Here is a 26,467-nt window from a genome sequence, read left to right as displayed (position 1 = left end):
TATAAAGCATATGTACAGTGGAATATTGAATTCCCTAGATTTTTCGATTATCTGTCTTATATTTTACAGGTGTTCTCTAGTACCTCTACCTTTCTGGGAAAAGTCTGTTGGATAGGGAGAGAAGCGAAAATATAAGAAGATCGTGCAATGTAGAAGACATAAATGTATGGGCGACAAAACGGAAACAGGAGTGGAATGAACACATTAGTAGAATGGCAGAGGATAGGATAGTACGAATAGCACGAGATAAGTCACCAAATGGACGAAGAAGTATTGGCAGACCAAGAAAAAGATGATGCGATAACTTAAATAATTTAGGAGGCTAATATTGAAGAAGAAACAGGCTTTAAAGCCTACATGCAAGAAGGAAGAAGAAGAAGAAGGACTAAAATCAGAAGCACCTCATTGCAATATTATTTGCACTTTAAATTTACAGACGTATATCGAAAAACAACAATGTATAAATGTTATTTCGCAAAACCCCATAAGAACATTCTAACCGTATTCATACGTTAAGAAGATATAAATTAAGACCATGATTATACAACTCTCCCATTCGCGCCTAGTCGCTGTATTGTGCAACATTTATCATCACATAACTTTAGTGTGTATATCTGATAATACGCTGTATGCTTCCGTTGGATCAAGCGAGAGAATATAGAAGAAAAAATTGTTGTTTATGCCATAAATCGATCTTCCTGCTTTCTCTTTCTTCGCGGTATATGGCGACTTATTTGCTATAAGGTGTTAAGAGTTGCAAGCATACAGAAATGCAATTATAAGTGAAAACATAATCTGGTGCAGTGGAAAACTGATCATTGGTAATTTTTACATCATTAGTACCTCAACTTCTAGGTGGTAAGTAGTTACTATGATAACTATCTTTAAAATATCTGAGCTTATTGATGTAGGTAAATATCTTTGAATAATTTTTGTATGTATTTCATTTATTATTATAATAATTTATTACCATATATGACCAGAAATAAATACCCGATTAAAATTGACAAGTTAAAAAGCCGACTTTGCTTTAATCTGGCATTTTTAAAACCGTCTTAAAAAGCCAACTTTCATTTTTAAAACAAATTTTAGCGGTTTTTTTTTAGAATACATGCTTGAGGTTGGAATTTAGGCAGTTTCAAAAAGTAGCCCATTTTTGTGATGTGTGAAAATTTTATTTATTAAGGAAGTTTTTCCTGGTATTTATAGCACAAAATATAAATTTTCAAATACAATACAATATAAATATAACTAAAATATTATAGATACAATATTAGCAATAATAATATGAAAGCAATGAAACATATGTAATTCAAGCAGGCTGTGTTGGTCTGTGAGCACAGTGTGATCCCAGTATAGCTTGTAGTTTTCAAGCATTCTGTCAGAGACGTATTAATAATAAGAGATGTGGTCGTTTTGGAGAAGTCCCAGTTTGTTAGCTAGTTCTTGGTGAAAAATCTTTCCTACTGGATCAGGGCGTTCTTTATGATCAGTTCTAACAAATGCCTGGCAGTTCCCTGTTTGATGTTGGATGGTTTGTTGGACTTGGCATACGTATCAGCATTTGTCGTGTTAGAACTGAGGATCGTTGACAATATATTTTAGGTAATTTTTAGTTGCAATAACCTAATCCTGAATGGCAAGTAGGAAACCATGTGTGTGGGTAAACCACTTTCCTGATGTCAACCAATAGTTCGATGCTGCATTGTCGACATATTCGTGGTTGATCTCGTTGAGATGTCACCTATGCAGAATTTTACCCATCCAGATGTGCATTTTTTCCTGCTTAGACAGGCGATTTATGCGCATTTCTTGTTTCTTTAGTTTAAGTGATGTTTTGTCCTCTATTACACAAATTGCACAATGTAAATTAGAAGTCTTAGCCTGATATCATTTTCAATTTCAGATATCTCGAAAACTAATTACTGATCTACTCGAAAAGCACTAAGCCGGTGGTGTAGAATTTGGGAAGGTTCAACCATTCATTATCCTTTGTCGTACGCCTCTGGTAGTAGATAGAAACGTTTGTTTATCATAATTTCGTAGGGTGTAGAGTACCTTCACTTTCTGAAAAGTATGACGAGGATATTTCAAATAGTTTTAAACTATTTATTATTTATTAATATATAAGCTCAACAGACCGTGAAGGCCTAGGGCTGAAAGATTTAATTTTTCCTTACAATTACTATTACATATTATATATAATGCTATATCCTATACTACTATAATATATACAATATTACATTTGTTTGTATAAAACACTTAATACTACACTTAACATTATAGTCTTTCCATACATTTCTTCACCACTTCTCTTCATTGTTTTCTGTCCAAAGCTTTTTCTTTCCAGTTTACAATATTACTTTGTTTTAAGTCTTCATATACGCTGTCCTTCCATCTCCTTCTTGGTTTTCCTATTTTTTTTTTGTATTGGCTTACGTAATAGAACCATTTTTGGCATTCTCGCCTTTCCCATTCTTTCGATGTGTCCTAAGTATCGGATTCTCGGTGCTTTGATTGCCGTCGTTATTTTTGATTCATTATACAGTTCTTCAAGTTCCTTAATATTTCTTCTTCTACATTGACCGTCTATTTTCACGCCTCCATATATTGCTCGTGGTATTTTCTTCTCCCATCTTTCTAAAAGGTCTATTTCTGATTTTTTAAGCACCCATGTTTCACATGCATATGTAGCTGTAGGTCTGATAACTGTTTTGTAGATTCTTATTTTTGTTTTTCTTGAGACATCTTTGGATTTCATTAATGTACGCAATGCTCCATACTTTTTGGTTACTTTTGCTATTCTTGCTTTTATTTCCCCTTCCCCATGTCCCTTTTCATATACTTTTACACCCAGGTATGTAAATTCTGAAACTCTTTTAAATGCGCATACATTTTCTCCTTCTATCTCCAATGTGAAATTGTCTTCTTTTTCTTTATCTGTTTCTTCCATTGTCATGTATTTTGTCTTTTCCTTATTTATGAGAAGACCAAAAGTTTTGGCTTGTTTTATTATATTGCTCATTAATTTTGTTAGCTCTTTCTTACTTGTCGATAATAATGTTAGATCATCTGCGAATGCAATACATTGATGGTCATTTTTAAAAATCGTTTCCTGTGTGCTTATTTTACTTTTCCTAATTATCTGATTATTCCTTCCAGTATTACATTAAAAAGCGTCGTTGATAGTGGGTCTCCTTGTCTTAGTCCTTCCTTTGTTTCAAAATTATTTGATTTATGCCTCTTCCATGCTATTTCGTTTGTGGAGTTATTCATAGTCATCTTTACCATCCTGACGATTTTACTTGGTAGGCCCATTTCTTGCATTAGTGCGTACATCTGTTGCCGCTTTACCGTATCATAGGCCTGTTTAAAGTTGACGAACAGGACATATACTGCTATTTTATGTTCGTAGCACGTAGTTTGGATTTCTTTTAACGCAAATATTTGGTCTGTCGTCGACCTATTACTTCTGAATCCTGCCTGATACTCGCCCAATATCTTTTTCGTGTATTGATTCAGCTTTTTTCTTAAGATGTTTGTCAATATTTTGTACACGACTTCTAGCAACGCGATACCTCTATAATTTTCACATCTCATTTTATCACCTTTTTTATGTATGGGGCATATCCTTGCCCTGGTCCATTCTCCTAGCATTCTCTCTGTTTCCCATATACTTTTTATCAGGCTATGTATCTCCTTGTGTAGTCTTTTTCCTCCTGTCTTTATCATTTCCGCCGATATTTCCGTTATTCCTGGGTTTTTATTGTTTTTAGCCCTCTTATTTCATTTTCTATTTCTTCCCTCGTAGGTGCTTCTATTACTATATGGTCATTTTCAATTTCCTGGATTGTTCCCCTTTCTTCTTCGTTTTTGTTTAAAAGTTGTGTACAATAAGTTTGTAAATTTCTCATTATTTCCCCAGGTTCATTTATTAATATTCCTTCCTCATAATATGGGTTATGTTTCTGATATCCCCTTTCCATTTTTCTTGTTTCCTGGTAAAAGGATCTTATTTCCTTTTTTTGGAATTTTTCCTCTATCACTTTGAGTTTTTCTTCGTTATATTTTCTTGTTTTTATTTCTGCATGTTCTCTTCATAATTCTCCCCAATTCTCTATATTCTTGTGTGCTAATGTCACTATTATTTCTTAAGTTTTTTATTCTTATTTTTCTAATACCTTCTGCTATTTTTTGACATTCCTCATCATACCATTCTTTTGCTTTTTGTTTTCTATTACCTTTAATTAATATTTCTTTACTGGTGTTTAAAACTGCTTCTTTTATGCTTTTCCACTTTTCTTCCGGGTCTAGTGTTTCTGGTTCCATAGGCGTAACCAGGGGGGGTTTGGGGGTTATAACCCCCCCATTCTGATGTACTTTGAGCTCTATACGCTTAACACCATACCCCTCAGGGACCTTCCAGTAGTTGTAACCCCCCCTTTCCAGTAGTTGTAACCCCCCCTTAGGATCATCCTGGTTACGCCTATGTCTGGTTCTTCGTTTAGTCTGCTGGTTATTCGTTGTTCGTACTTCTTCTGTGTCGTATTATCTTTTAGTGTTGCTGTGTTAAATTGTTTTTTGATTTCTTTGTCCTTTTGATTGTCTTTCTTTATATTAGCATTTATTCTATAGCCTGCTCTTACCAAAAAGTGATCTGAGTCACATTCCGCTCCTCTCATACTTTTTATATTTATTATATTATGGGCGTGCTTGTTCTCTATTAATATGTGGTCTATTTGATTTATTGTCCTTTTGTCAGGGGAAATCCACGTTGCTTTATGTATATCTTTTCTGTGTTGGTATGTGCTTTTTATTACCATTTGTCTTTCTGTTGCAAAAGCTATAATTCTTTGACCGTTATCATTTGAAAGATCGTGTTTACTGTACTTTCCTGTTATATTTTCATATATATCCTCTTTTCCCACTTTAGCATTGCAGTCTCCCATTACTATTTTGATATCAAAGGCTGGTAATCTGTCATATTCTCTCTCTAGTTGCTCATAGTATGCATCTTTGTCTTCTTCGGTGGCGTCTTCTATTGGTGCATGTACATTTATTATGCTTATGTTTCGTTGATTCCCTTTTAACCTGATTGTGCACATTTTATCTGATATCGGCTTGAAATTCATTACTCTGGTTTTCCATCTTTTCTGTATGATAAAGCCTGTTCCTAGCAATCTGTTATTCCCCCCACTTTTAAAAAATACTATATCATAAATATATTTTTACTATTTCTGTGTCTAATTGTTTTGTTTCTTGTAAAGCTAATATATCTACTTCATATCTTTTTGTTTCTCTAATTAATTCTTTAAGTTTTCCCGTTTCATAAGTGCCTCTTAGGCACTTATGCCTATGCCTATGCCTACTACTTCCAATTTTTCTTGCGCTTTTTATTTTTGTCTCAACTTTAGGGCATTGCATAAAAAATATTGGACGTTATCTTTTGTTATTTTTTGATCGTAGGTATCCATTTCTACTCACTGCAGTATTATATTATTTCATCTTTTGTCCTTTTCCATTCTGTCTATTTTATTTTCCAATTCTTCCACTTGTGAGCACAGTGTGATCCCAGTATAGCTTGTAGTTTTCAAGCATTCTGTCAGAAACGTATTAATAATAAGAGATATGGTCGTTTTGGAGAAGTCCCAGTTTGTTAGAAAGTTCGTGGTGAAAAATCTTTCCTACTGGATCAGGGCGTTCTTTATGATCAGTTCCAACAAATGCCTGGCAGTTCTCTGTTTGATGTTGGATGGTTTCTTGGGCTTGGCATACGTATCAGCATTTGTCGTGTTAGAACTGAGGATCGTTGACAATATATTTCAGGTAATTTTTAGTTGCAATAACCTAATCCTGAATGGCAAGTAGGAAACCATGTGTGTGGGTAAACCACTTTCCTGATGTCAACCAATAGTTCGATGCTGCATTGTCGACATATTCGTGGTTGATCTCGTTGAGATGTCACCTATGCAGAATTTTACCCATCCAGATGTGCATTTTTTCCTGCTTAGACAGGCGATTTATGCGCATTTCTTCTTTCTTTAGTTTAAGCGATGTTTTGTCCTCTACAACACAAATTGCACAATGTAAATTAGAAGTCTTAGCCTGATATCATTTTCAATTTCAGATATCTCGAAAACTAATTACTGCTCTACTCGAAAAGCACTAAGCCGGTGGTGTAGAATTTGGGAAGGTTCAACCATTCATTATCCTTTGTCGTACGCCTCTGGTAGTAGATAGAAACGTTTGTTTATCATAATTTCGTAGGGTGTAGAGTACCTTCACTTTCTGAAAAGTATGACGAGGATATTTCAAATAGTTTTAAACTACTAGGTGAAAATAGTTTTTAAATATTTAAATTAGACATCCTGTAACTCAGTAACGCGCCACATTTTATTTAAGTGATTTGGGTTAAATCTTAAAATTTTAAGGTCTTAATTCTACAACTCAGAGATTGGACATTCTAAATGAATCACCCTGTATATTGGCTTGGATCATTCTTCTGCTAAGCTCAGTATAGTCGATGTCGTCCTTTTTTTTGATGGTGACATCTAAAGCAGTGGTTCTCAATATTTTTGAGTCATGTACCACAAAATACTTTTTAATATTTTTGGTACCACCTAGCACCTACTGAAATAACTACCTATCTAGATAGGTAATCTAATTAACTGTAATAGTGGTGATTTTGACAGTTTTGCGTTTGTGTACCACCGCAAATAATGATATGTACCACCAGTGGTACATGTACCACAGATTGAGAACCGCTGATCTAAAGATTTATACTTTTTTTAAGTTCTCAACGGTAACGGTCAAGTAGGATCGTGTTGCTCTCCCGATCGGCTGGGTGCTAATATTTTAGTCTTTTATGTATTTATTGATATACCAATTTATTTAGCATATAATTTAAGTTCCATATGCATATTAATTTAGTCGAGGAAATAAAACTGAAAAAATGGCAAAACCTCAAAATTTTTTCGACCAGCATCGATTTGTACAAAAATTTGGGATTAGACTCATTTCACCCTTTAGTTCATTTTCTATATTGAGCCGTTGTACACTTTTGGTTTATTAAGGGTGAAAACTACCCCTAATTGTAAAAAATTATAAAATAACATTTTAAAATTTAATATTGTTAACATTTGTTTCTTATTAGTTACATAATTATTGTTTTATGCTTTAAGATATAGTATCATAATATTTTAACCCTTACAACCACCCTTGTTGGAGCTATATATAAAACTGGAGCTATATATAAAACAGTACTATGATTATTATATGCGTTGATTATTTTTAGGGGTGTAAACTACCCCTTATTGTCAAAAATTATATACAAACATTGTAAACTTTATTGTGGGTAAAATTTGGTTTTGATTGGTTAAATAATGACTGTTTTATGCTAAAGGATATAATATCATATTTCAACCCTTAAAAACCACCCTTAATAACATTGCAATTTTTATAAGTAGAAAATTTAATAGATCAATACAGAAAAAAAAGTAGAATTAAAGAATTACAAAAACATCTATTTACAGAAAAATACGAATTTACAAATATGTACAAATACAAACAGTTTTTTAGTCATCTTCTAGTATACGAACTAGTTTTGTGGTATTATATACATTGAAAATGCTCTATAAGCGGACTATTCGAATTTTTCGAAAAAGAAATTCGTTTTATAAACGTAGCTTCTTTATTTTTGGCGATAAAAAGTTTTTTTAAAAACTATTTTGTAGGATTTTTTAGGAGCTATAAGACTGTGTAAATTAAATTCCGTAAGATCCCTTAGTTTTTAAATGGGATAGGTTTAAAAGGCTCGATAAGGGGGGTGTTTGCTCTTAAATAGAGGTTTTAAACAGCTATACCTCGCTACCTATTCACTATAATGAAAATATATGTACAAGTAAATTATAGCTATAAAAAAAGCTACAATGTAGTAATATATCATTTTTTTTGTATCTTTAGTATTTTCGGAGATATTTTGAAGAAAATGGCGAAAAATACCAAATTGCAAAAAATTATTTTTTTTTTTAACTCCAATTATTCTAAAATTAGGCCTTCTAAATAGGTCAAGCTTCTTGGATGTATTGATAATATAAATATAAAAGGAGTTACAGAAAGGTGAAGACCAATTTATAATTAGGAGGGTAGTTAGGGGGCTGTTTTCAATGATTTTTTCATAAAGAAAAGCAGGTATTGAGTTTTTTTGATCATAAGTCACTTAATTTTTATGCCAGAAACTTTTTGTTTTTTTTTTGAAAGGTCTAATTGTATCCATAAAAAAAGATTGTTTAAGGTTTACTCGAAAAATTCAAAGTTTTTTCGTTATTTGGCTTTCAATATTTCAACTTATTTTGACGAAAAAAACTAACCTTTAATATGCCGTATCTCGGTTTGTATTGGTCGTACAAATATTATAGAAAAAGAATTTGGTTTGTGTTACTAAAAGACACAATTTCGATAGCTACAGTTTTTTTTATTAAATGCATATTTTTCGAGTTATTCTCAAAAAACTCTCTAAAAAGTGGATTTTTTGGTTGAAAAACTGTTACTTTCAACCGTGAATAACTCGAAAAATATTAGTTTTACAAAAAAATTGTAAACAATTTTTTTTTCTTAGAATTACGTTTAACATCGATTTACATGGCTAAAATTTAATAAAAAATTACCACCCCCGAGATGGGGTGGCAACCACCCCCAAGGTTTTAGCGTACAGCGGCATGATATAGAAAATGATCCTTGGACTATTCCCTACCTTCTGTAAAAATTTCAAGTAAATCCATGCTGGACAAAAGAATTGCGAGCCAAAATGCTTCATTTCCTCTACTAATTCTCGCCTATTGCTTTACTATACGTCTATATAAAATCAATTTAATACAGTCTAATTCGTGCGAAAATTGCAATACAATAAGTGACATAGATCATATTATATTTTTTGCATGTGACAAGTATGTGATACAAAGAAATATATTGAATTTTCAGCTATTACAGGAAAACATTTATCCTCTGTATAATCTTATGAACTTCTGCTAATTTTTAGGATTCTTCTAGTCTAGATTATGTTAAGTCGTGTAAATTGCAACTTTAGATTAGGTTTAGCTTTGTTACCTTTGTTTTTTCTCCTTTGAGATACCCGTTATCCGTGGTTTACTTAGTCTATGGTTAGTCACCCTGAACGACCGAAAAGTTTATTCTCTTCCCTATCCTTTATTATTCGATTAGGTTCGTAATAGTCTTGCTGTTTTTTTAATTAATTAAAATAAGGTACTGGACCGAAATTAATAATTTAAAGACTAATATACGAGCAATTGCAAGCGTTTAAAACGATGTCTTATTTGACCTCGATTGCTATTAAAAAATATTGTGGTGATTCTCACCCTGGCTTAGGGGGGAAAGTAAGAGAATCGAAAACACCGGAAAAATGTCAGTTTTTCAGCAATGTTGTCGTAGTTCTTGATAATACCTGTTTGGTTTCCGTCCAGCCACCCTGAAGGTAAATAACTTTATGTTTTTGGATTCAATTTCTTAGATAATTTCGTCCTATGAGAGGTAAAACTCACTAAGTGCACTTTTTTGAGAATTTGACATTTTCATCAATTTGAACTAAATACGGTACTGCCCAGCCCTGGAGAAGTCACCTGGGGCTCTAAGCCTTCTAATTGCTAAATAATTTATGGTACAATTCACTAAGTGCATTGCTGTGAATTTCGATTTCAGAGCAAAACTCATTAAAACGTATTATTGCACTTAGTGAATTTTTCCTTCCAATCTGGAGTGCAATATTGTGAACTTCGGTTTCAGGGTAAAACTCATTAAAACTTATTATTTCACTTAGTGCATTTTTCCTTACAATCTGGAATGCCGAATCGGTACTTTTTGCGATTAAGCAGGTGACTTTTGTGGCTGTTATAAATGCCGAAAGATTTGCATTTATTTTCGAAGAACGAAACTTATTGTTCATTTTTTTATTAATAGTCTGTATTTCTGATAGTTCGTTTGTTGTAAGTCAGCGAAATTTTATGAAGACAAATTCATTAACTTCTCAATATCCAATAATTGTGTTAAAGGAAAAACTCATCAAGTACAAAGTGTAGTTAGTGAGTTTTACCTCTAATAGGATATCAATGTCCAATAATTGTGTTCATGGAAAAACTCATCAAGTACAAAAATGTATCTAATATTGGTTGTATCATAGTTCCTGTGACGAAATATGGCTTAAAATATCTGTTTTTATTTATTCTTTAAAGTGGCATTACAAAAATTACAATATTCAAGTCAGGTGAATTTAAAAAACAATTTGTACCTTTAAATCGATTTTTCTCAACTTCCTGAAAAGTGTAGTTAGTGAGTTTTACCTCGAATAGGACGATTTTTCAAAAATATTTTTTTAATTAGATATTTCTTTCTGAGCAAGAAAAAATAAAAATATCAGAACAACGTTTTGGTTATTTTAATTTAATTACCAATTTAATAAATAATCAAAAATATGAGCCTACTAGATGTATTTTATTACATATATAACTTCAACTATTTTGCCACAACAAGAACCCATTTCCTATCTCCCTAGTTCAAGAAAGGTCTCGAACTCATTCTTTATAAAACCAGTTGATATAGCTGAACTGATCCAAACAATCAACAGTATCAAAAGCAAATATTCCTGTAGTACTGATGGTCTATCGATAAAAATTTTTTTCAAATCTTCCAGAAAATGTGTTGGAAGTCCTCATCTCACTAATTAATGATTCTTTTAATACTTGCAAATATAGACCTATTGCACTGCTACCGGTACTCTCCAAAATTTTTGAGACTCATAAAAGCCCGACTTACGTATGTCCTTTCTCGTTAAAAACAACGTTTTATCACAAAATCAGTTCGGCTTTTTAAATAATAAATGTACCACTGATGCCATGTTTTTTGTACTACATGTCGTTTACCAAGCACTGAATAATAATCTTCACACTGCCACCGTTTTTTGTGACTACGCCAAAGCTTTTGATTGTGTAAATCACGACATTTTGATAAAAAAATTAAATTTCTACGGAATTCGAGGTATTTCTTTGCATTGGTTGAAATCTTCCTTGGATGGTAGGAAACAACTGGTTAGAGCAAATGATACAGACTATAGTCTTAAAAAAATTGTATGTGGGGTACCTCAAGGTTCAGTATTGGGTCCTTTACTTTTCGTTATCTTTATTACTGACATCACTAGTTTAAAAATCGATGGAAAAATCTTTCTTTTTGTTGATGATACCAGTATCACTTGGAGCAACTCAAATATTGCAACTCTTCATGCTACTATAACTTCTGATCTACTTACAATAAAAACCTGGTTCGACTCTTTGCTCTCGTTTAACGTAGATAAAACAGTAGCATTATCTTATAAAGGAGCTCTTCAACAGTTACCTCTTAATAACAGTCAGATCAGTACCGTTGATTTTGTAAAATTTCTTGGTATTTTTTAGACAGCAACCTTAAATGGTCCCTTCATATCGATTTGTTAAGGAAGAAATCATCTTCAGCTTGCTGTGCTATAAGATCTCTTTCGAAGGAACTCAATTTAGAATCTTCCCAAATGACATATTTTTCTTTATTCGAGTCGCATCTTCGATATGGTCTTCCTTTTTGGGGTTCTGGTACAGCTGTCCAATCCGACGTTATTTTTAAATTAGAAAAAAGAGCAAGACGATATATATGTTTGGCCTCAGAAGAATAACACATTGCAGAAGCTACTTCAGAGATCACAGGATTTTAACTCTTCCTTCTTTATATATTTTAGAAACTGTTTGCTTTATTCGTAAACATCTACATATTTTTCCGGCAAGACAGGATCATGACTATTTCACGAGAAATTCTACCTTTGACGTCTATTTACCGACCCCAACCTCTGAGTTAGTAAAGAAATCTATATTATATTCCGCAAAAAATCTGTACAACCATCTCCCTCTACAACTTAAATCTGCAACATCTTTCTCCAAATTCCGTAAAATGGCAAAAGCGTACCTATCTGAAAGATCATATTATTCAGTAGAAGAATTTCTTAAAAAAGAACTAAGAAATTACTGTACCCTTTGTACAATTTTTTTTCTATATTTGGGTGTCATATGCAGCAGCCTAACTTTTAAACTTAATAGTAGGGGAGCAAAGTATGCTAAATTTGCAGTCACTCGAGCGCTTTGGAGACCTAGTGGGTTGGGAAGAGTAGGTCCTAAATCCAAAAAAAGTTAAGTAAAGTTTTCCATTTTAGTGGGGACTTTCCATTTTTAATTTAATTTTCCATTTCCAAAAATTGTTTTTTCCGATTATAGCGCCATCTATCCATAATTTGAAAAAATGTTTCGAATAAAAGTTGCATATTTTTACGTAAAGAATCCAAATCTGGAATAAAAATTTGGGGCTCCTATTTAAGACTTTAAAGTAACCCCCACCCCACCTCCGTGGGGGGTCGTGTTTGGTACCATTCGATAGATTTTTCAAAAATATTGATTAAGTGTATTTTGCAGTTTTTCGGTCTTATATTTATTTTGCAAAATACCGCGGGATTTGTATTTAAAATTTTTTTAAATTTACCCTCACCCCTCTCCGTGGAGGGTCATGTTTGATATCATTCGACAGATTTTTGAAAAATATTGAACACGTATTTTTTAGTTTTTTGATCTAACATTCATTTCGCGAATTATTCGCTTTTTTTGTGAAACTTGTTAACTCAGCCATTTCCTTACACCCCGCTCAAATCGTCAGATTTTTGAAATATACACTGTTTTGCATGTCCTTAACTTACCTTATTGTAATCTGACAATTTCGAGCATTTTTAAGGATAGATTTTTTTTCGGGCCCCCCTTCGAACTCCCCTGTGTTAAGACCTAATATATGGTAGAGGTACATCTACAGGGCACCAGGTTTCTCCCCATATGATAATCTGACGCGCTCGAGTAACTGCAAAAATCACCGCTTGGGCTCCCCTACCATAAGGTAGATTATGCAATTTGCAATTTATTTAAATTTTTAAATTTTGCAATTGATTGTTTCTATTTACTTAAGGTGATACAGTAGCGATCAACAGTGTAGCCAAAACGCGTTCCAAGATTGCGGCTGTAATTTTGAATATTTTTTCGAGATATTTGGCACACGTATTCGTAATATAATAAAGAATGGCGGTATAGAGCCCAATTTGAAAAATATATTAATATGTGGAAATTACTCTGTAATTAAATAAAATATTAAAAAAACGAGCCTGTACCGCCATTAAGAAGAACAAAAAAATACACTTTCTTCAAATAAACTTTTTTATCCGATGCCTAGATTTTGTGTCATTTTGGAACTACCAATGAAATAAAAAATTTTAGTAGTTCCAAAATGGCACAAAATCTAGGCATCGGATAAAAAAATTTATTTGAAGAAAGTGTATTTTTTTGTTCTTCTTAATGGCGGTACAGGCTCGTTTTTTTAATATTGTATTTAATTACAGAGTAATTCCCACATATTAATATATTTTTCAAATTGGGCTCTGTACCGCCATTCTTTATTACATTACGAATACGTGTGCCAAATATCTCGAAAGAATATTCAAAATTACAGCCGCAATCTTGGAACGCGTTTTCGCTACCTGTTGATCGCTACTGTTTCCTCTTAATTTTTTTTTTGTTATATTGACGATTTATGTAATTTTAGTAAATAATTGAATTGTTATTGTTTTGTTTTCGTGACTTTTCATAAGCTTTGTCGATAAAATTGTAGAATTTTCCATGACAATAAAGCTTATTTCTTGTCCGAAATATACCTTTATGTCAAATCTTCAGAAAAATGGCAGAAATTTTATCCAACCAATTACCAATCAACGTGAACCAGATGACTAACTTGGAATACCACTATAAAATGTCCACCAACAGCATCAACGATTTTTATAAAAGCTCAAATGTACTTATCACTGGAGGAACAGGCTTTGTTGGGAAAGCTCTTCTGGAAAAACTGTTAAGATCCTGCCCTGGCATACAGCGTATCTATCTATTAATGAGATCGAAAAAGGGGAGGAATGTTAACGAAAGATTAGATGAGCTGTTGAAAAATCCAGTAAGTAAATTTTATTGTAGTTTCAGCTTTTAGATTTTTTTGTTTTTTTTTTAGTTTCTACTTCATTATTCTTAATATTCTTAATTTTAATTTTCGATATTTTCTAAACAGTCACACCAGTGTTTTTTAGGTTGCGCAATTCTTCTTTGGTTTATTGGTGATTTGTCTCAAGATATTTTTACTATTATATTTTACGGCATTCCTCTTCTTCTTCTTGTGCAATCCACTAATGGATGTTCACTTTTTATCACACTGTCCATTTTTTGATATTACGGAGCCATGACATTTTCTTTCTGCCCATTCTACTTCTTCCTTAGATTTTTCCTTCAATTAAGGTTTGCAGAAATTGTTATCTATAGTTTCTAATTACGTGTCTCAGGTATGCCGTTTCTCTGTTAACGGCATTATATCAACATATAAATATGTTTTAACAAATTTTGTTCAATTTTATTATTATGTTTTGTACCCGTATATAAATGAGATCTATTTAGCGCTACATTCCAATATTTTCACTTTTTTCCTAGTAATATAAAGTTTTTCCTTTAATTCTTCTTATTTGTTTCATCACCGGTATTTATATTATTTGTTTTTTTTTTCTATTATCCATATCTGTATTTATACAGTGCGTCCATAAAGTAACCCATAAATTCGTTATTTAGTAAACCAGCGACTATAAGGAAATATTTTTTGGCATAAATATCATACTAGTGACGTCATCCATCAGGTCGTGATGACGTAATCGATGATTTTTTTAATAAGAATAGGGGTCATGTGATAGCTTATTTGAAAGGGTATTCAATTCTCTATCCAATAATATAAATATTAACATAATTATTTATACAGGGTGTTCAAAAAACATTTTTTTAATTAAAATAAGTGAGACAAAGAGAATAATATATGTTATTTATTTAATTCAAAATAGTCCATTCTTTCACGGTTTTTGCTCTAAATTTTAAAGAACCGCTTGGATTGACATGAAATTTGGCATACGCATAGCCTACATGTCAAAGAAAAAAAGTGACATTGTGCCGACGTGTGCTTTTGCCCTGGGGGTGACTTTCACCCCCTCTTGGGGGTGAAAAAATATATGTCCAAAACAACTCCGGAAATGGGTAAACTGACTAATTTTAAGTAACTTTTGTTCTACAGAGCTTTTTCGCCAAGTCAACACTTTTCGAGTTATTTGCGAGTGAATAATATGTTCATTTTTCAACAAAATAACCACATTTTTAGACGGTTTTTCGCAAATAACTCAAAAAGTAAGTATTTTGTCGAAAAACCGTTCTTAGCAAAAATATAGCCTATAAAAAAGTAAAAAAAAATGGTGTACGCGTTAGGTCTCTGGATCTCGTAGAACCAGAGTTATAGCCAATGAAATATAGATTCATATTCACCAAATTTCAAATAGAATATTTCGACGTGAAATATCCAAAAAATTAAGCACTTTTTGGGGAAAATCCATTTAAACTTTTTTAAAGTGTTTAAAAAAAGCTTTATTTCTGTTTTTACGAGAAGTTTCTAGCATTAAATTTAAGCAAGTTACGCTCAAAATAAAGTTGGTCCCTTTTGTTTTTGCAAAAAAAAATCGGGAAGACCACCCCCTAATTAGCAACTTAAATGAAATTAATCGTTGCCGCTCCATAAATTATTTTACTTATATTGTGTTTATATGATTTGTAAGTTTCATCGATTCAAAGTGTTTATTTTTGAAAAAATTTGGTTTCAAAGTAAAATTTTTAAAAATTTAAATTTTGAAAAATATGCTTTTTTTCAAAATAACTTAAAAATTGTTAGAGATACCAAAAGTCTCGAAATACAAAAAAAGTCACAATCACATGTCCGAGATATTGCAATTTCCTTTCTTTTATTGTGTTTTCAATTTCCCTCTCTCTGCCTATTCTCCTTAACATTTCTATATTCGTAACTCTATCAACCCATGAAATCCTTAACACTCTTGTAAATATCCATATTTCAAACGCCGTAAGTAAATTTATTTCATTTCGGTTTAATGTCCAGATTCAGCTCTATAATAGTAAAGCCCTTTAATTTGGGAACGTTTAAAGAGCGTCCACATTCTTCTTTAGAGGACAGCATCATCTACGTTACAAAATGTTTCCCATTTTATTTTATAATTTATATCCTTTTCCAATGCACTCGTTTATTATTTTATCCATAATGATATTACATAATAATGGGTTTAGTAAATCGCATTTAGACAAGTCGAAAACGGCGGGTTTGTTGGAAAAAATATTCCCATGAGATTTTTTTGCATAATCACATTTGTAATACACCCCAGAAAAGGATCAAAAAGTCGCCCACGAGAAAAGTGGTCCAAATTTTTTTTAACAATTTTTTTAATCAATTTACAAAAATTAATATTTTTGGTCTGGACACATTTTTTTAAAGTTTTTTAGACAATTCTGGACAAAAAAGGTCTCTTGCAATTTTTCTCTAAAGTTGAGGTTTTTCGAGTTATAAGCAATTTAAAGTTTGAAAAACGCAAAAATGGCCATTTTTAAGACTTCCTGGTTAAAAATTATTATTATGAAAGACAGAAAGTGACTAAATCAAAGTTTAAAGCCCCCCTCCCCCCTACATGATCCTGAAGAAATTTGTGTCATTAATTTATTACTAAGCTGTTATTTTTTATTATTAACAATAAGCTGTAAGAGCGTATTGACGCAACTGTAAATGAGAGTGCGAGTAAGATGCTCCATTGGACTGCCGGAATGGCATCTCTCTCGCACTCACCATAGACGGCCGCCTAATACGTGCTGGCGCTCGTTATTATTACTTAAAAATAACAGCTTAGTAATAAAACTATGACAAAAATATCTTCCATATCTTGTAGGGGGGCTTTAAACTTTGATTTAGTCACTTTCTGACTTTCATAATAATAACTTTTAACCAATTTATTCAGCCTTGAAAATCGCCATTTTTCGTTTTCTTCAATTTTAAATTGTTTATAACTCGAAAACGTCGCATATAAATAAACAAATAAATGACCAAAACATGTTTTTTAATGAGTTTTTTTTAACCAACTTAAACGTTTTCTTTTCAAAAGTACTCATCAGAGAGCAAAGCCAACTTGAAAAAATGTAACTAACTTGTCCGCATGACCTGTTTTAGGTGCCAACATTTTGAGGCTTTGGGAACAATAATCGAACATCTTCGGGCATATTTCTACGGTATTGGGACACCAATGAGTCTAAAATTTTATAAGCAACGCATATTTTCGGCTTTGGTAAATTGAGAACATAACACCTTGAACGTATATACGGCGGCTGGGAATACGGACCCACTTTTTCAAAAACATATATATGCAGCGATGGGACAGAAAGGGTTAACGTACATACAATCAACGGATACCACACTTTTTACGTCATGGGTGGCATTTATTATATTGCACTAAAAGTTTAGAGAAAAATTACAACAGACCTTTTTTGTATAGAATGGTCCATAAAAACTAACAAAAATTTGTACGGGCCAAAAATATTGATTTTTGAAATTTGATTAAAAAAAATTGTTAAAAAAAATTGGACCATTTTTCACGTAGGCGACTTCTTGAACCTTATTCTGGGATGTCTCACGAATGTGATTATCCAAAAAAATCTCATGGGAATATTTTTTCTAACGAACCCGCCGTTTTCGTCTTGTCTAATTGTCTGATACCGCTGTGTACTTTAATGGGTTAAGCAAACTCTACATTTACTCACACTTTGGCAGTAGTATAATAACTGGTGTAACCTGTATTAACGCTTTGTTTGATCCTTCGATCAAATCCTGTCGAATTCCAGTATTAAAATGTAAGAATTATTTGATCTTTCAATAGCGGGTCTCAACAGTTTCCTAAAGATGGTTACAGAAAGTGTCACGCTCTGTTTTCGGTTTTCAAGCTCTTGCACTGTATAACGTCACAATTTATGATGCGGTATATTGGTTATGAGGAACGTATTCTTAGGCTTGTAGGTATTTGATCTTTATATTTTGGTCATAGTATCAATATTGTCTGAGTAGATTTTTTAGTTATTACTAGAGCTCAGGAAATATGCAAAATGCATATTAAGTGCATATTTGCATATTTTGGATAAATTTTATAAGTGCGTATGCGTTTATTAAAGTTGCATATTTTCAGACTTTTTTTACCTTAAACGATACCAACAGAACAAATTTTAAAGAGAAATGAGAATTCTCAGATATAAACAATAAATCTGAAAATTCTCGTGGAACCACTTTCGGGTAAAATCCATAATATTTCTGCCTTTTACAATTTATAAGGCAAGGAGATGACGAATAGGGACGAAGGGGACTCTACAATATACAATCACATTTCGTTAGTGAAAAAATTTTGTTATTGTTAAATGATGCTGCGACATATGGCCAAAGATGGATAACATTTAAAAATGTTTTTTCAAATTTGTTACTTGTTTAACACACGCTTTAAATAGAGTAGCAGAAACTGTAAGAACGAAATTTCCAGTGGTCAATACCATTGTAACAAATATAAAAAATATTTTTAAAAGCCTCTCTGCGAGTACAGGTGTATAAAGATAGTTTACCTAATGTGCTTTTACCACCTGAACCTGTGATAACTAGATGGGGAACATCGTTAAATTCTGTAAATTTCATAACCGATAATTTTGAGGGAATGTAGGGATGGCGTTTGTTGACAAAACACCGGTTTTCGGTTAAACCGGTTTTTTTAACTTACGGTTTAACCTGGCGATTATAACCGGTAAAAAAACGGTTATTCCAAAAACCGGTTTTAGGTTTTTTGAATCAATATTCAATACCCAATAAGTTACAACGTCACATTTACATAGCACTTTAGTTTGTGATACTCCATAATGTCTATTTTCAATATAACATCTCATAGTTTTTGATATATTGGAAAAAATCAATTTTCATTTGGTAACTTCAAAGAGCTGTAACGTTTTTAAGTGCACATTTGTACTAAGGTAAATTAGGTTAAATCGATCTACTTTTAGTTCCAGAATATGCGATTTAATAATTTATGACCTACCTTTTTGTTACACCAAGTATAATAATAAACTAACGTAATGAAAGTTTCGGGCCCAATAAATACCAAATAATTGAAAATACACAAGTATTAGTGAAATTAGCTACTTATTGATAGGATTATAAACGTAATAAATATAAATAAGACTATAACGTTTATACATCTATATGAATTATAAAGACAAAAATGTAACCATCAAAAATAGTAAAACTAGTAAAAACAAATACCTAATGAATCATTGTAGCCCAAGTAATGAAGCTTAAAATAGGACAAAACCTCGCAATTTTTACAGAATGGATCGATTTGCTTGAAAATTTGAGAATAAGTAGTGGATAGTCCAAGGATCAAAATCTATATGATGCCGAAAGGCGCTTTTACCATGGGGGTGGTTGCCACCCCTTCTCGGGAGTGGAAATTTTTTATTATATTTTGACCGCAAAAGTTGGTAAAAACATTAAATATAAGCAAAAAACGTTCTATACATTTTTTTGATAAAATTAATAGTTTCGATTTATTCGCTATCGAAGTGTTAGTTTTATATCGAAAAAATCAATGTATTTTATCAGTTTCCTGCTAATAACTCAAAAAGTTTTCGTTTTATCAAAACAACTTTACTAAATAAAATGTACCTTTTGAATAAATAAACAAAACCGTTTTTATTTTAATTTTCTTTAAGATAAACAGTAATCGAGCTATACTTTATTATATGTTAGCTCTTCTTCATCAAATGCTAAATATTGTAGTTTCAAAGTCCAAAGACGGGAAAACTATGCATTTTTCGAGGATAACTTGTTCAAACTAATTTAAAGTATTTAAAAATATCTATCTCCAGAAATAAAAAACAAGTCTCTAGCTCAAAAATTAAGTGACTTATAATGAAAAGAATGTCAGTCCCTATTTTATTTCAGCAAAAAGTGATGGGAAAGAACCCCCTAATCACCACCCTAATTAAAATTAGTCATTAACCTGATTTAGTCTTCTTTATTTATGTATTATTAATAGGTTCTAGAAGTTTGATAGGCTTAGAATGATTAGTTTTAATAAAAATGGAGTTAAAAGTGAATAACGAGTCTTTGTAGTTTGGTAAAAAATGCCCTTTTCTTCAGAATATAAAGATTAGCATCAGAGATACGGAAAATATTTAAAAGCGGAATTGTAGCTTATTTAATTCCCAAGAACTTAGTTTGAAAAAAAATTTTCTACGGCAAAAATTGAGTGAGCTATTGACAATGAAAGCTTGTAATAACATGCAAAAACCACCTTTACCAACCCTTTCAATGTCACCTCTTTTTGTGACTGAGGATTTTAAAAGGATTCAAAACTATTAGTCTTATAGATCTTGTAAAAACATACAAAATTCTTTTTTACCAAACTTTCTAAGATAAAAAATAAAGAAGTTGCGGGTAAAAAATCAATATATTTTTCTGAAAAAAAAAGGAGAAATTCAATTGTAAGCATAATAATGTAAAGTAGCGTGATTTTAGTCATTGGCCTTATTCATTCTTCTTTATTTATGTATTATTAATAGATTCTAGAAGCTTGACTGGCTTAGAATGATTAGTTTATAAATAACTGGAGTTTAAAGCGAATGACGAATTTTTGAAATTTGGTAAAAATGCCATTCTCTTCAGAATAGAAAGATTAGCATCAGAGATACGAAAAAATGTTTAAATATGAAATTGTAGGTTATTTAATTCCCAAGAACTTGGTTTGAAAAAATTTCTTCGACGGCAAAAATTGAGTGAATCGTAAATGAGTATACCATCAAAAAACATTGATTTTTAGATATAAAACTAACACATTCGATAGCGAATAAATAAAAAACTATTAATTTTGTCAAAAAAATGTATAGAACGTTTTTTGCTTTGAATGTATGTTTTTATTAATTTTTAAGGTCAAAATATAAATAAAAATCTCCACCCCCGAGATGGGGTGGCAACCACCCCCATGGTAAAAGCGCCTTTCGGCATCATATAGATTTTGATCCTTGGACTATCCACTATTTATTTTGAAATTTTCAAGCAAATCGATCCATTCTGTAAAAATTGCGAGGTGAAAAGCTTCGGTTCCTGGACTATTGTTAAAATTCTGAACTAGATGTATTATTGTCCTAAATGTTTTGCAAATTTGTTCTATATCCGAAAAAAAAATAATATTTTATACAAGATACACAAAACTATTTTATTTTTTTCATTTTTTAAGTGATTGCGCAGGCTCGTTTGTGTGTAGGTATAGCATTTATTCTAAATAATACAACAGTTAATGACAACAGTCATAGTTACTATGACTGCACATGCCGCACAGCTCACAGCTGATTGATATTGATACTAATATCTTTTTATATTATCTGCTTTTAATAGGATCCCCAATTCAGAAAACATGACCTTCTTATTCACAGGCTCATCAAAATAGCTACTAGTTCAGCTTATTACATTTTTAACATATTATTTTTAACATATTTCAGTTAGCGTGAGAGTCAATAACGAATATAAACAGTAAACAAATCAAGAATTATTGATAAATTACAAACAGTATTTTTTCTCGGAATTCATTATTTTTTTATTATCCGGTACCTAACTATTAAGGTTTTATTATCTAAGGTAACTTATCCGGTTTTTCACCGGTTGTTACATTAAAAAGAAAAAACTGGTTATAACCGTGACAAGAAAAACAACCTGGAAAACCGGTTATTGCGAAGTAAAAAAATCGGTTTTAGGTTATAACCAGTAGGTTTTTTCCATCCCTAGGAATTAGACACGTCATTTGTAGTTTCGATGACAACTCAGGTGATATAAAAAAATGTGTAGATGTTTAAAGAAAACCGTTATTAAAAAGTAATTTGACAAATATCCAAACCAATTTTGTAAATATGGCTGAACCAATTAATAAATTAGAAAAGCGAAACATTTCATTAGACCAATGTATTGAAATTATCAATTCATTAAATGAAAAAATTAAACAACTTGGGAAATCAACAAAGTGTATCAAAAATTATGCACGGTGTTAAGGAAAAGATAATTCATATAAATAATATTATTAAGATGGGGAAATGTGAAGATAATTTAATTTTATAGGTAGAACCCTCAATTATACAATATTTTAAGTTTGCTCCTTTCACTTCGTTTGAAGTAGAAAGAAGTTTTTCCGTGTATAAACAATTATTATCAGATAGACAACTCAGTTTTTCTGTAGAAAATTAAAAAAAAAACATTCAATAATGTATATTTTTAATTGTGATAATATTATATTAAAGAATGATGATGATAAATATAAAGAATAAATGAATATAATGATGTAGGTTGTAGGTACCTAATTATCTAATAGAAATTTCAATAAATATTTTTTTTAACCCCCTCCGTGGCTCAGTGATAAGAGCGCCTGCGTTTGGATCGAAAAAATCCGAAAGGTTGTGGGTTCGAATCTCACCAGGGTCAGAAATTTTTCATTTATTATAAATTAATAAATGAATATAGTTTCTGTCCTTGTGGGATCGGTACTCACCGGAGGGACCGCAGACGTTCGGATACAATTAGCGTCTCTTTGCAAAGACAATGACGTCGACTTTGCAAAGTAACAAGACACTTACTCAACACACACACTACACATGACACTATTAGGTACTTAACTGTTCAAAATTACCGTACCTACCATGCCAATGGCCATTAGTTGTCGAGGCATTAGCTAAATAAAAAAAAAATATTTTTTCTATTTAGCTTAAATGCCTCGACAGCTAAAATAAATAATTAAATACCTTCAAATCCATAAGCAAGGATTACTGCGTTTTAATTTATATGCATTAAATGCATAAAAGCATATTGTAGTGCATATTTCAACTGTTTTTTGTGCATATTTGCATGCATATTTTAGGCCCGAGCTCTATATTACGTAACATAAATAAAATTTTAACTTTTACTTTACAATGCCTTCATTGTAGGTCTTTGGGCGCTTAAGAGAAGAAAATGACGACATATTTATGAAAATTAGACCAATTTTAGGAGATATTTCACTAGTTAATTTAGGAATGTGCAACCAAGATCTATTAGAATTGGTAGAAAATGTTGACATCGTTTTCCATTCGGCAGCTACAGTAAAGTAAGTGATAATGATAATTAATTTTTGAAAGACATAGAAAATACTTGAAGAGCACTTTGTCTCTAGACAATAAACAATTAAAAAAAACAAATTAATGATAAAGAGGCACCTTCAACATAACTGCATTTACACGAAAATAGATAGAAATTACAGAAGGAATGTAATCAAAATTTTTAAAAAGTAAACTCAAAAATAATGGTAATGAAGTTCAAACTGTGAGAAAAGATATATATTAAGTATACATACAGCATTATTCAAAACTATGGAATAAATTAATTATTTTAGAAACAGACGACTTTTAAAAATATATTTATTTCTACTGGGTTAACCAATAAACTAAAAAGAAGCTTTTCTTCTGTGCTTTAAATATCGCACAAAAAGATTTAATTAAATGCCAAATGAATTTATTATTTACCATTGTCCTTACTTTCTTACTTGTCTTGATTACAACCTCTTTAACAGCACTTATAGTAGTTATGCTTTGTATCAGAAATGGTATAAAAATTGTTAAAGAAAAGGTGTCAACGATATAATACTTACTAATATGAATACGTTACTCTCGTATGTTTTAGATTTAACGAAGATCTCAAGCAGGCCTTGATTTACAATGCGTTAGGAACCAAAAGGATATTGGACTTTTGTTGTCTTTTAAAACAGCTAAAGGTGAGGAATTAACTTTTTGGTAACGAATTGCTTAATCAGTTACATTATCGCAGGTATAGGCATTTTAATATTAAAATATTCATTTTTTATAGAGTTTTGTATATGTATCAACAGCATTCAGCAACCCGGATAAAGAGAACATAAGTGAATCTGTATACGAAGCGCCTTATAACCCAGAAGATATTTTTACTCTAATAGAAGATCTTTCCAAAGATTCGTTCGACATGTTATCCCACAAGCTGTTAGTAAGTATAAAAAGCTACTAGAGATGGAAGTTTGTTAATAACATATTATTTGTATTTTGGGTATTTTTAGGGTAATCATCCAAATACATATACTTATACAAAAGCAATGGCTGAACAAATGGTTCTAATGTTTTCAAATCGAATACCTTCAGCAATTGTAAGACCCTCAATTAGTAAGTATTAAAATAATATTTCATCGAGAATGTGATAAACCATTTTTGAGCAACTTTTTGGGAATTATTTTAGATCCCACCAATATTAATATTCTAACAGTGAATCTGGAAAACGCCACCGCATATACTTATAAAATGCAACCGAATAACTTCTAAAGAAATTAAAGTAAACAAGGGTGTGATACAAGAGGACTCTATTTCCCGACATTATTCAATCGGATTCTAGAAGCAGCATTAAAGAAGGAAACTTCATGAACAAAATCATTATCACAAATACGCTTTAAGTGATAGCATATGCAGATGATCTGATTATTAGAGCAACGACAAAAATAACAAACTCATACAGAAGTAAAAACTTCAAGTTGTAAACTGGTATAAAAATTGTTTATTAAAACTTCATAAAATGTCGTGCACAACGTTTTTGTTCTAACTCAGAACATCTTCAGTGCCTAGAATGAAGTATTTCCACGTTAGATTAAGGCAAAAGGTTAAAATTGTGACTGTTAATAAGAAAAACATGTGGAGAATACTTACATTCTGCTAAGTAATTGTAACTAGCACACTATTTAAAGTGGTAACTTCATAATACATGGTTTACATTTTAAATTTTGTAAAAATATGGTGACTACCAGTCGATGTTACAAGATTAAATTAAGTACAGTAGTACCTCGACATACGAGCGCCCTAATATACGAGTGTTTTGAGATACGAGCCGCCGAGCGAGCGATGTTTTGCTTTGAGATGAGAGCAAAATTTGAGATACGAGGAACCGGTTTTTATTAAAATTCATGCCTGTTTTTGACTACCTACTTCTAACTTGAAGGAGGTGATAAAGGGTATAATGCCAGCTAAGGGCGTTACAATAATTCCAAGCTCCGGACTTCTCTCCATGAAAATATGGAGAAACTACTGATAGTATGGGTGTCAGAGAAGCAGCTTCAAGGAGTAACCTTGACACAAAGCATCATATGTGAGAAGGCACGAGCGATTTATGAAAGGGAGGAAGAAACAAACCTCTTTGGACAGTTTTTTTAAACGAGCTGCAGATGAAAATAAGCAAAGTGTGACGAAGAAAGCGCAGACCACTGACGAAAATTAAGCGCTTCCGTAAGCACCTCACTTTTTCTTATGTTTTTACAGAATATGTATGTATTTTTGTTACTTATAAATAAATGTTTCTTCTTGTAAAAACATTTTTCTTATTTAAAAACACTTAAGAAAAACAACTAAGGTGGTTTTTTGGGACTGGAACGGATTAATGACATTTCAGTTAATTTCAATGGGGAAAATTGTTTTTGCAATAGAAGAAGTATTTTGACATACGAGCAAGGTTACGGAACGAATTACCCTCGTATGTCGAGGTACCACTGTACATGCTTAAAGGGCACCATGCTTCCCTGCTCGAAAAAACTAGGTACTTGCCAGTTCAATGGGCACAGACCAACTGATAAAATAGGAAATGGACTTTCAATATGACAAAGAGTGACATGACAAGACAAGGTAAAGTCAATTTTTGGTTAAGAACTTCAAAAATTGTAATTTTAATTTTGGATTTAATTAAATGTAATGGTTTTTAATTTAAATGCAACCAAAATTAAAATTTTTAATTAAATCCAAAATTAAAATTATACTTTTTGAAGTTGTTAACCAAAAATTGACTTTACCTTGTCTTGTCATGTCATTCTTTGTCATATTGAAAGTCCATTTCCTATTTTATCAGTTGGTCTGTGCCCATTGAACTGGCAAGTACCTAGTTTTTTCGAGCAAGGAAGCATGGTGCCCTTTAAGCATGTACTTAATTTAATCATGTAACATCGACTGGTAGTCACCATATTTTTACAAAATTTAAAATATAAACCATGTATTATGAAGTTATCACTTTAAATAGTGTGCTAGTTACAATTACTTAGCAGAATGTAAGTATGCTACACATGTTTTTCTTATTAACACTCACAATTTTAACATTTTGCCTTAATCTAACGTGGAAATACTTCATTCTAGGCACTAAAGATGTTCTGAATTAGAACGAAAACGTTTTGCACATCATTTTATGCAGTTTTAATAAACAATTTTTATACCAGTATACAACTTGAAGCTTTTACTTCTGTATGAGTTTTTTAAACTATGGTATGCAGCCAATTATTGGGATTTTCCCATTGATTTTACAAAAATAACACTCATAAAAGCAATTAAAAAATTAGATAAAGAGT

General features: G+C 31.7%; 1 protein-coding gene across 2 annotated transcripts in view; it reads left to right on the top strand.

The window, feature by feature from the left end:
* Positions 1–565: 565 nt before the first annotated feature.
* The window catches only part of LOC126881492 (putative fatty acyl-CoA reductase CG5065), a 62,261-nt gene continuing 36,359 nt past the window's right edge, over positions 566–26,467 (top strand). The window contains exons 1-6 of one of the 2 annotated variants that reach the window (XM_050645777.1): positions 566–858; positions 13,794–14,064; positions 23,019–23,176; positions 23,749–23,839; positions 23,932–24,084; positions 24,155–24,257. In XM_050645777.1, coding sequence (XP_050501734.1) covers positions 13,798–14,064; positions 23,019–23,176; positions 23,749–23,839; positions 23,932–24,084; positions 24,155–24,257 — 772 coding nt within the window. In that variant the 5' untranslated portion in view covers positions 566–858; positions 13,794–13,797. Of the gene's footprint in view, positions 859–13,731; positions 14,065–23,018; positions 23,177–23,748; positions 23,840–23,931; positions 24,085–24,154; positions 24,258–26,467 lie in introns of both variants that reach the window. The other variant, XM_050645778.1, reaches the window with a different exon arrangement.

The sequence above is a fragment of the Diabrotica virgifera genome, chromosome 3, assembly GCF_917563875.1.
Source record: "Diabrotica virgifera virgifera chromosome 3, PGI_DIABVI_V3a".
Taxonomy (NCBI): Eukaryota; Metazoa; Arthropoda; class Insecta; order Coleoptera; family Chrysomelidae; genus Diabrotica; species Diabrotica virgifera.
The sequence above is the reverse complement of the archived record's forward strand: the minus strand, read 5'-3'. Positions and strand labels throughout refer to the sequence as shown.